The 11,860-nt window shown below is 45.2% G+C and overlaps 1 protein-coding gene across 1 annotated transcript; it reads right to left on the bottom strand.

The window, feature by feature from the left end:
- Positions 1 to 514: 514 nt before the first annotated feature.
- On the bottom strand, positions 515 to 3,626 carry LOC136471620 (transcription factor SPEECHLESS-like). The gene is made up of 3 exons (XM_066469368.1): positions 3,213 to 3,626; positions 1,616 to 2,278; positions 515 to 580 (listed from the first exon to the last, which is right to left on the bottom strand). The coding sequence occupies exons 1-3, from the start codon at positions 3,624 to 3,626 to the stop codon at positions 515 to 517; spliced, it is 1,143 nt and encodes a 380-aa protein (XP_066325465.1).
- Positions 3,627 to 11,860: the final 8,234 nt, after the last annotated feature.

Genomic DNA, 11,860 nt, shown 5'->3' with positions numbered 1-11,860 from the left:
ACTTGATCAGAAGCAGTGTGCAAACAAGATCAAGTGTTGCATCCTAGTACTTATCTCTGGTAGCTGATGTATATATAATAATCAACATAAAACCCAACTCCTTCTGTGACAATATATAGCTACTTATTTGGAACTAGAAACAGGAGTATAAACGTACACGGCACTTCTGCCTCGTGCCATGCATGCATGCAAATGCAAAAGCATGAGAACAAGAGAAGCTAGAAGAGAACATCTTATTAACGTACACAGGTCGATGAAGATCGAAAGGGATCCAAATATTCAGCAGTAGAAATGAAGACAACAACAACCATCTCTAACATACTAATTAACTACGCACAGCTATAGATCGAAATAACCCTGATCTGTAACTGTAAACTGGAGCCTACAGCTTGTACAGCCACGCAGATTGCACCGACGATAACACTGCCCCTGTTAATTGTTAAGCTGCCTGGGAGCCATACAATCTAGGCATGCAGTTTTACATCTGTGCAGGTAGCCAAATCCTACGTCATCGTCACAAAAACGTTCGCTGAATTTCCTGCACAAGCTCCTCCGCGCTAAGCTCGCACTCGATCCCAATCTGTACACACAAAAAAAAAGGCCGGCAAGCATTGTCAGACAAACTTTTCAATTAATTTCTAAAGAGTAGATGGATGAATAGCAAGGTTATATAGCTCATATCTTCGAGAGTCGAGAGTACATACATCCATGTATTCATGAAACTATACATGCATAACAGCAACTACTTCCCAGCTGTACGTTTTCAACTACACCATGACAGCAACATGCTGCCGTGCATAGTTTGCACCAGCAGGCATCTGACCTCTAGCAAGCTGTGTTACTGTTTGAGGATAAGAACCATGGCTCTGCTGGTTTATCTCTCTCACGCATGCACACTGCTGCTCAGGGGCACAGTACAATTTCCTGAACCCAAATCAATACTACCCAACCCTGTTCACTATTTGTGTATATTGCACACCACTCACAGACTTCCAGAGTCACACTACTGTATGTATTCGAACTCTGGTAGAAGCTAGCTAGCCTACATACACGCACTGGCGCTTCATGAAGAAACCAGTCGATTCGACCCGGTCCATTTGAAAAATTGTTTGGGAACTAAAGATGGCATATCCCATGCATATACATGCAGGCAAGGCTTGAAACAATAATGGTTGGATCAATGTTGCTTTTTTCATGGTTATTTCCCGGGGAGTTTGAATAGTAGGCTAGCTAGCTACATATAGAGCTCACATGAAATGAGGACATCCTAATACTACATACTGTATGTTGAATTTAGCAATTTATTCAGCAGTGTGAGTGCCTTAAAAATGCACACATTAGTCTTGTTTGCTTCTTGTGACCAGATGTGCGTACGTAACATCATTCTGTCCGTCTTTTAATACGTTGTATTAATATCGACATGATTATTATGTATGTTGAATTTATCAATTTATTTGTTGTTATTAGATCTTATATAAGAAACGGTGGGAAAAATCAAGCAGGTCTACATAGATTGCGGTATGTGTGTGTGTGTGTGTGTGTGTGTGTGTAGAGAGAGAGAGAGAGAGAGAGAGAGAGAGAGAGAGAGAGAGAGAGAGAGAGAGAGAGAGAGTACCTTGATGGTGAAGGAGTGCACCATGGTGTCGTCCACGGTGCTGACGCTGACGTGAAGGATCTCCAGCGAGAGACTCTCGAGTGCAGCGATGATCTTGAGTGCCTGCCCCGGCGCGCGGTGAGACACCGTCTTGAGCACCAGGTTGGGCCCTGCAAACTCCACCTTCACGTCGGGGATGGTGAGGCCGGCCGCCGCTGGCCTGCAGCCTGCCTGCGCGGCGAGCTCGGTCACGAGACTGTCTAGGGTCGGCAGATACGTCGTCGTCTGCGTGGAGTAGTGCTGCTGCTGCTGATCGTACGAGTAGGACGACGACGACGACGTTGGCGTTATCACCGGCGACGCCGCCATGTAGGCCGCAGCGGCCAGGTATGGGAGCCTGCAGCTTCCAGTTCCAGCCGCGCCGGATGCAGCAGCAGGCTTGTACGGGCTGCCCGGGGTCGGCGTCCGGGGGCTTATGGGCACCGCGACACGCGGGCTGAGCGGTGGCGTGGACTTGACGACGAGAGGCCGCGGGCTGGCTGCCGACACGCTACCAGCAGGCCGCGGGCTCAGCACCTGCTCCGCGTACGCCTTGCGGTGCTTCTTGGTCTCCAGCGAACGCAGCACCTGCTGAAGCTCCTTGATGTAGTCCACCACCCCTCCTATGATGGACGCTTGGTCTCCCTGCAAGCAGTTCATTGATTGATGATGATCAACTGAGTAACATACTAACATGAGCATGAAGTTAACAGATAATTAATTTATATATCTCTCCATTTGGTCTCTCTAGCTATTTTGTCTCCCCTCTGATTATTGTAAACAACTCCATGATAGTTCGTTCTTTGCTAGATTCTCTTAAACGATGCATGTTTACTGGAGTACATACAAAAATATAATACTCCTATATATATGCATTGTAGCTTGTTAACCTAGCTGTTCTTAGTTTTTTACTGAACGCAGCATCATGCGTCAACACCCTCGTTTTACAAGGTGCAATAATCATGGAACTATATATACATATCAATTATCACACACACCACACTTGCAACCTAGGACTATCACACTTCACAAGAAAACTGCAAAAAGACAGAGCAGCATACATGCTACAGAGAAGAGAGAGGCAGGTCGATCATCAAGTGCAGCCATCGTCTATGGACGATCGTACATCGTCCTTGCATGGACACATGCTGACATGCACACTTTGTTAAGCGTGCATATATGGACACACACTACAGTGTCACACGCTGGCTTCTCATACCAAAAAAAAAAAAGAGATGACGCGGTATTTTTCAGTTGGATTGCTGCTGTTTTGTTCAAACCATGCAAGAAAAGCTTATTAGATTAAAAATCAAAGATGATGCGGTATCTTTCAGTTGGATTACTCCTGTTTTGTTCAAATCAAGCAAGGAAAAAAAGCTTATTAGATTGAAAAAAAATGCAATGAAATTTCAAGTGTAGGAAGTCAAGTGTAGAGATTTGCATGCGTAGAGATTTGCTGAAGTAGTACTTTTAGCAAGTCAAGTGTAGGAAGCATGACAAAAAGGAAGTAGTAGCGAATGCATGCTATATATTAAGACCATGTAGTAGACTTTTATAGCTTAGCTATAAGCAGTCTTACCCTCTTGACGTAGAAGCAGGGCATGAGCGAGCGCAGCACGGCGAGGTGCTCGTTCATCTGCTTCCTCCGGTTGCGCTCCACCGTGATGTGTGACATCTTCGCCTCCCCCTCGTCAGCGGCTGCATCATCTGTCACCGCTGAACCCTTGTGCTTCTTCTGCACGGGAGCGCTGCCTTTCTCCTTATCGCCCGTGCGCCTGTTCCCAGACGGCCTAGCCCCCACGGCGCCAGCAGTGGAGCTCTGGCTATATGCTTGCATAGCCGCAGAAGAACCGCCTCCACCACCATCACCGGCGCCGTTCGTGCGCTCCTCCCATGTAGTCCCGATGATGCTGAAGAGGTCCTCAGCGCCCGACAGGCGGTGCCGGAGCTTGCAGTGGTCGTCGACCACGAGCTCGCACAGGCCGTCCCCCATTGATGGCCGCCGCCGCAGCAGGGAGGAAAGTGCAGTGCACGGCAAAGTAATATAAGCAGGCGGCGATAGCTACCTATTCACGTACTTGTCTCGATCGTGTTCTAAATATAGCATCTGAATCTGATCATAGAAGAAGTGGTAGGAGAGGAAGTATGCAAAAAGTGAGAGGAACCTTTTGCTTGCTACTTTTATGCACGCACAGGCTCGAAAAAGTGAGAGGAGGAGAGAGAGACAAGAGTAGACCGTTGTTGCTGATCTTTGTATAGTCGTGTGAGAGCACCATCGTCATAAATATAGGGAAGAGACGGCTCTAGATGGGGGAGCCTGTTCCACAGATACGGCGGCCACAACCCTAACTCTGGGACCTTCGTGCTTCTCATGGGCCCTAGAGATGTCTCAAGGGTTTAATATATATGGTGCTGGACATGAAAGGATGTGGGATCAGTGTGTGAAAATTTAACTTAAACTAAACGCTAGAACCACCTTAGTTTTGTGGGTTTTTAGCTAGGGTAAATCCATGCATCTTACAACTGACTGTTCATTATGGATGTGATTTTTTGTTGTTGTAGCTGCTTAAAAGCATCATCTCTCAAGCCACAACAACAAAGTCTTCAAATAATAATTGAAGTTAGCTTCTACCTAACATGATTAAAAAAACTCAAACACAACACAACAACTAATAAGCACTACGTGAAAACACGCATAAGTGACTAGCTAGCTAGTAGCTAGTAAGGCTTCCGTACTGTGGACATGCCTGCTCTGGCATGAGCTGTGAAGCACCCTGCTCCACACAGTACAAGTTTTCGCCTCCTTCAAAGCCAGCGACCAAGTCTACCATTGTTGAAGCTCCTCTTGGCTGGACGCCCATGGAGCTCCAGGGCTTAAACTTCCGCTCTGGCCTCGGCGTTCAGGCTGCGATCAATAGTAAGTTTGGTTGCTCGATTTCTCCGGATGTTTCTTCGGGTGCTTTCTTTCTTGTTGCGTCTTTTGGTAGATGCAAGTTCAAGTTGTGTTCCGTTTGGGCTAGCCTCCTTTCTCCAAGCCACCATCGGTGGCCTGGCCAAGGATTTTGGTGTTGTCCCTTTGTCGGACAGGGTTTTTCACTTCTCGGTCTCCTCCAGGCTTGTTGGTTTTCACGTCTTTAAGTTCCGGTCCTTTTCTTGTACTATTTACAAAGTTTACTTCCATCTATGGAGCAATGGCGGCCCTCGCTGGATCCTTGAATGGTGAGCTTTCTGTGTGGAAGAAGAAAATGCTTGGATCCCAGCAACTAGCAACAAGGCTAAAGGGGACCGTGACGCCTAAGAGGAGGGTGAATTAGGTAACTTAAAAATCTAATTCTAAACTATGGCTTTTTTTTAACCCTAGCAAAACCTATGCAATAGATAAACTATCTAAATGTGCAACTACGATTTTGCTAGTGTGTTGCTATCTCTACCGTAAAAGAAGTAATACGATCAATGTAAATGCGGAAGCTAAAGAGCAAGGTAGAGATATGCAAACTCCCGTCAATGACTCCGGTATTTTTACCGAGGTATCGAGAAGCGCGCAAGCTCTCCCCTAGTCCTCGTTGGAGTCCATCGCAAGGAATACCTCGCAAGGGCCAAGCTCCCGGTCGGGTAACTCCGTGGATAGCCTTGGGCCTTTCCCACGCGCAAGTGGGTCTCCGACGTGCCTTCCGGCAAGCCTCTCCCGGATGCTCCCCGCCGTCTTCACTATCAAGCTTCAGGCCGAAACGCCGCGGGCCTTGATCCCTCCGGTACACGGTGGCGGCCACACCACAAACGCGGTTGGTGTGATGTCGCAAGACTACAAGCCCCTTCAACGTACAACAATGGTGCTCGCAAGCACCGGGTAGTAAGAGGTATGCAAACCTCACTAAACACTAGGCCTAAACCTAGAGCAAGCGCATAAGTGGTGGTCTAATCAACCTAAGCACTTCGTAAAGCACATACGCTAATCATCTAATGAATCACAAAGCACTATGCAAGTAGAGATCACTAAAATGGTGTATCAACACCCTAGATATGTTTCCTTAGCTCCACACATTACCAAATACCCGGTTGGGGATTGTATTTATAAGCCCCACTGAGAAAGTAGCCGTTGGGGACGAAATCCCGCTTTTCTGCTACTGACCGGACGCTGATCACGTCCTGGTCGGACGCGTCCGGTCGTCCCGACCGTTGGAGCCACGAACAACTGATCGAACGCTGCCAGCGTCCGGTCACATGCCACCGGACGCGTCCGGTCGCAATTTCGCCGCTCTGGAACCTCTCTGTACTCGATCGGACGCTGTTGTCCTGCGTCCAGTCGATTTGCCGCCAGTGTCCGGTCACTTGTTGAATGTGTTGCTGGGCTAATGAACAGTGCCATCAGTGCGTCCGGTCAATCCACTTGTTCAGCATCCGGTCACTGCTGCTAACGCCTGTTGTTGCCGAGTCACTGATCGGAGCGTCTGGTCACTTTCCTCCAGCGTCCGGTCACCTCTGTGAGCTCGTTTCTTCGCGATCTTGCGTACGGCTTGGTTCCTATCTTCATGCTTGGACTTTGCTTGATATCTTGGGTCTTCTCTTGTGCTCCTAAGGTCTTGCTTGTGGTGTTGATCATCGGATCATCACGTCGCCTTCGTCCAAGTCACATCTTGCATCCTATTGGACTACAAAACAATCACTTGCAAATTCATTAGTCCAATTTGGATGTGTTGGTCATCAAACACCAAAATCCAACGTAAATGGGCCTAGGGTCCATTTTCCTTACAATCTCTCCCTTTTTGGTGATTGATGACAACACGGCCAAAGCAATCAAATAATAAAAATTTTGAATTTAAAACCTGTCTACTTGCTAGGATGCAATGCAAGGGGCAAAATTATATGATGCTAAAAGATACTACTTGTAAGACTACATAAAAACTCATCTTGCCCTTGCAAATATCCCCATGTGGTATTATGGATTTAAGCCTTGCTTCCTACAAATTCGCCCCATTACATAGGCTAATCCATAATCCACTATCCTCCCTTTCTCGGACCATTACTACAAATTAATGCTTGCTTTTGGTCCTCTAAATTCTCCCCCTTTGGAATCAAACACCGAAAAGGAAGGCATTAGTAGCACAAGGGAGGGTCAAACTTTGTGATCCTTTGTGTGTAGAGTGAAATAGATCACAAAATTTGACTCTCACATTATATAGACTAAGCTCCCCCTAAATATATGCATACATATAGTAGAAGACAAAGCATATGCGTAATTGGCAAATTTTTGCTCAAGGGAGTTTAATCTATATAATGCATGGAGAAAGCATATAAATATAAAAAAGAAATCAACATGATGATATTGGTTTAGAAATACCACATGTGGAAACCAATTTGATTTCTACCACTTGCAACCGGTGGTGGATATTTGAAGTATGATGCTTAACTCCGAGGACTTCATTTTTCTTGCAATGAGACTACTACACACATGATAAGCTTGAAAATGTGTTAGTCTCAAAGCATCCAACTTGTAGAGTAGCCTCCCCCTAAATTTGTGCACACAAGTATGGAATACTTGTAGGAAACATGCACATTGATTTTAGAATAAAAAATACTACTTGAAAGATGGCATCACATGAATGTGAGAGTCATTTTCGGAGGTGATATCCGGGAGAGATTATCTATAATTTAGACTTTGGCACATATTAGATGAACAATTGTAAGGCAAGCTATGTGCCGTGCTCCTAAACAATTTTAAACCATGTAGGATTGCTTCAAAGGAATAAGAATGAAACCGAGCAAGCCTACCATATGAAATACCTAGTGTATGCATGACAAAATATATAAGAATGCAAATGCAAACCTAGGCATGAAGAGTAACTAGATGCTAAAAGATACAAATTGTAGAAAAATTTAAATCTAATACCAATTGAACTAAATTGAATCTAGTTACCTAACATGGGAAAGGTAATTTGGGTCCATAGTATTCACTAACCCACTTGGCAATGATTTTGTCCATCATGATGCACCCCATGAAATGCATCCATACTTTTGCCAAGTCTCCAAATTCCCCAAAGTCTATTGGACTTCTCACTCCCCTTTCGGGATCCAAACCTTCTTGGTGCTCTTCATATTGGAAATGATTTCCTTTGGCACCCAAAAATGTTTGACCCATTGTTGGCTTGCTTGTTCACCTTGATGGCCACCACCTTGTCATTTTTCTTCTTCTTCAAGAGATAAGGTGTGGAGGCCTTCTTGTCCACCTTGTTGGTGTAGGTGTTGGAGAGCTTGCTTGTTTGCCTTTTTTCCTTCTTCTTTGCTCCTCCCCCATTCTTCACCTTGCACTCATAGGACTTGTGACCTTCCTTGTGGCACACGTAGCAAACCACGATCTGTCCTTCATCAAGCTTCTTCACTCCCTTGACGGTGTTATCTTGATAAAGTTGGGCTTACTTCGCCTTGCCTTTCACTTGAGTCAAGTCCTTGGTGAGGAGAGCTATTTCTTGCTTGAGTTGCTCATTCTCCTTTGCAACCTCTTATGTGCATGTATCTACAATAACTTTCTCAACACAAACTTGGTTGCACAAGGATGAGTCTAAATATAAATCATTACAAGAAGTAGAGGCATCCTTTTTAGACATGTTACAACTTTTCCTTTTAGATGCCTTAGTGGGAGTTGTACTAACGGCTTCAAGATTAGCAACTTTATTAGTTAGCTCATCACAATATTTGCATATGGTTTCCATTTTAGCAAGCAAACTTTTATAAGCATATTGTGAGCTAGCTACTTTTTTTTTTAATTTTTCATTTTTCTTTACAAGTTGCTCATCATTGATTGTGCATGCATTTGTTGTTGCACTAACCTTAAGTTGCTCAATTTTAGTAGATAGTTGAACATTAAGATTAGCAAAGTTTTCATATTGTTCAAGCAAAGTTTTGTATGCTTCTTGTGAACTATCTAGCTTTTCTTTAATCTTTCCGAGCTTCTTTTGTTGACTAGTATAAACTTTAGCATAATTAAGATTTGATTGCACAATTTCTTCATAAGAAGGCATTTCATCATCACTATCACTCTCACTAGAGGATAAGCTTTCGTTACCTCGTGCCATAAGGCACACACGAGAAGAGCTTGATGATGAGTGCTTGCACCCTCGCCTTTTGTGATGGTGTTCTTCTTCACTTGAAGAATCATCCCATGACCTTATTGATGTGAGGGCTTGGTTTTTGCATGCGTTCTTCTTTGTCTTGGGTGTGGGCTTGTTTGGACAAACTTCCACAAAGTGCCCCAACTTGCCGCATCCATAACATCCTCTCTTTCTTTGCTCATTTCTTTGATTGGTGAAAATGAGATCTTAGATTTGGATGGGCACACCCTTGATATTGAGCTTTTGGACCATCTTCTCCACCTTGTTGATTAGTTTGATTGATTCTTCATCAAGGTCAGAGGTGGAGGAGGAAGATTGATCATCACTTGAATCTTCATCATCTTCACCTTCTTCTTCTTCTTCACTTGAGGAGCTTGAGCTTGAGCTTATCTCAACTTGCTTGCTCTTTATCTTGTTTTTCTCGCTACATGCAAGCGCTTTGCCTTTGCTTGATGAAGAGGCTTCTTCTTGCCCCATCTTGCGTGACATTTCAAATGCCACAATCTTGCCAATGGCTATGGCTGGGGTCATGGTGCTCAAGTCCTCCATGTTGTGAAGGATGGTGATGATGCTTGCATATTTCTTTTGTGGTAGCACGGAGATGATCTTCCTCACGATGTCCGCATCATCTAGCTTTGTTAATCCTATACAATGGAGCTCATTGATAATTAGATTCAAACGAGAATACATATCACGAACAAGCTCATCATCATTCATTTCGAAGGAATCATAATTTTGTTTAGCTAGACAATGTTTTTGCTCACGGACATTACTTGTGCCGTCATGGAGCTCTTGGAGTTTTAACCATATTTCATGTGCCATATTTAAAGTGAATACTTGGTTAAACACATCCATGCTAAAAGATTCAAACAAGCAATTTTTAGCTCTAGCATTGAAATGAATTTCTTTTTCATCACTCTTCATGGGTTTATCGGGATTCTTCATGGGTTTTATCCCGTCACGAGTGACTCTCCAAACTCCCAAATCAACCGCCTCAAGGTAGCAAGCCATTCTAGATCTATAATAGGGGAAGTTAGTGCCGTCAAAGTGCGGTGGCCTAGAGGTATCCATCCCAACCACTCTAAATAGCGTCGGCTCAACAACGGTTAAGCCAAAGATCCAAATTGAGCCAACTGGCTCTGATACCAATTGAAGGGGACCGTGATGACTAAGAGGGGGGTGAATTAGGCAACTTAAAAATCTAACTCTAAACTATGGCCTTTTTTAACTCTATCAAAACCTATGCAATAGATAAACTATCTAAATGTGCAACTACGGTTTTGCTAGTGTGTTGCTATCTCTACCGCAAAAGAAGTAATACGATCAATGTAAATGCGGAAGCTAAAGAGCAAGGTAGAGATATGCAAACTCCCATCGATGACTCCGGTATTTTTACCGAGGTATCGAGAAGCGCGCAAGCTTCCCCCTAGTCCTCGTTGGAGCCCCTCACAAGGAATCCCTCGCAAGGGCCAACCTCCCTATTGGGAAACTCCGTGGATAGCCTCGGTCCTTCCCCACGCGCAAGTGGGTCTCCGACGTGCCTTCCGGCAAGCCTCTCCCGGATGCTCCCCGCCGTCTTCACTATCAAGCTTCCGACCGAAATGCCGCGGGCCTTGTTCCCTTCGGTACACGGTGGCGGCCACACCACAAACATGGTTGGTGTGATCTCGCAAGACTATAAGCCCCTCCGATGTACAATAATGGTGCTCACAAGCACCGGATAGTAAGAGGTATGCAAACCTCACTAAACACTAGGCCTAAACCCAGAGCAAGTGCATAAGCGGTGGTCTAATCAACCTAAGCACTTCGCAAAGCACCTATGCTAATCACCTAATGAATCACTAAGCACTATGCAAGTGGAGATCACTAAAATGGTGTATCAACACCCTAGATATGTTTTCTTAGCTCCACACATTACCAAATGGCCGGTTGGGGGTTGTATTTATAAGCCCCACTGAGAAAGTAGCCATTGGGGACGAAAGCCTGCTTTTCTGCTACTGATCGGATGCTGATCATGTCCTGATCAGACACGTCCGGTCGTCCCGACTGTTGGAGCCGTGAACAACTGATCGGACGCTGCCAGCGTTCGGTCACATGCCATCGGACGCGTCCGGTCGCAATTTTGCCACTCTAGAACCTCTCTGTACTCGATCGGACGCTGCTGTCCTACGTCTAGTCGATTTGCCACCAGCGTCCGGTCACTTGCTGAATGTGTTGTTGGGCTCATGAATAGTTCCATCGATGCATCCGGTCGATCCACTTGTACAGCGTCCGGCCACTGCTGCTGACGCCTGCTGTTGCCGAGCCACTGATCGGAGCGTCCGGTCACTTTCCTCCAGCGTTCGGTCCAACGTTCGGTCACCTCTGTGAGCTCATTTCTTCACGATCTTGCGTACGGCTTGGTTCCTATCTTCATGCTTGGACTTTGCTTGATATCTTGGGTCTTCTCTTGTGCTCCTAAGGTCTTGCTTGTGGTGTTGATCATTGGATCATCACGTCACCTTTGTCCAAGTCACATCTTGCATCCTATTGAACTACAAAACAATCACTTGAAATTCATTAGTCCAATTTGGTTATGTTGGTCATCAAACACCAAAATCCAAAGTAAATGGGCCAAGGGTCCATTTTCCTTACAAAGGCCAAACCTGCTTCTAGCTTCAGCAGGCCGAATGTCTCTTTTGCGGATGCAGTATAACTCACTCCTCTCACTGGAGCTAATCATGTTCCTCTTCGAGAACAAAGTTTGAGGAAGAGTGTTTTTTATTGCTTGCTTTTTTAGACCTCTAAAATTCAATATAAGGGGAAAACCCATTTTCCAGTGTGATTAGGCAGGACCCTCAGCTGTTGACTCTGGTCTGAGTTTGAATTTCGGTCAGCAGAAGAGTGTTCAATATACGAGCAGGAAAGAGAATCCTGGTTTTTGCTCACGCTGTCTATCAAAAAATCACTTGAGGAGGGCATGCAAATCTCCCATTAGATGCTTTGCATGCAAGCATGTGGGACATATTGAGGCCAACTGCCCCAGATGCAGTAATTTGAGCGGTGAGAAGCAGAGAGTTACTATTGCAATCAATGGAAAGAAAAATCTTGAGCACCCCAACCCCTCTGCTTTGGGAATTGA

The sequence above is a fragment of the Miscanthus floridulus genome, chromosome 8 (genome assembly GCF_019320115.1).
Source record: "Miscanthus floridulus cultivar M001 chromosome 8, ASM1932011v1, whole genome shotgun sequence".
Lineage (NCBI taxonomy): Eukaryota > Viridiplantae > Streptophyta > Magnoliopsida > Poales > Poaceae > Miscanthus > Miscanthus floridulus.
This window is presented reverse-complemented; position numbering and strand designations above follow the sequence as displayed.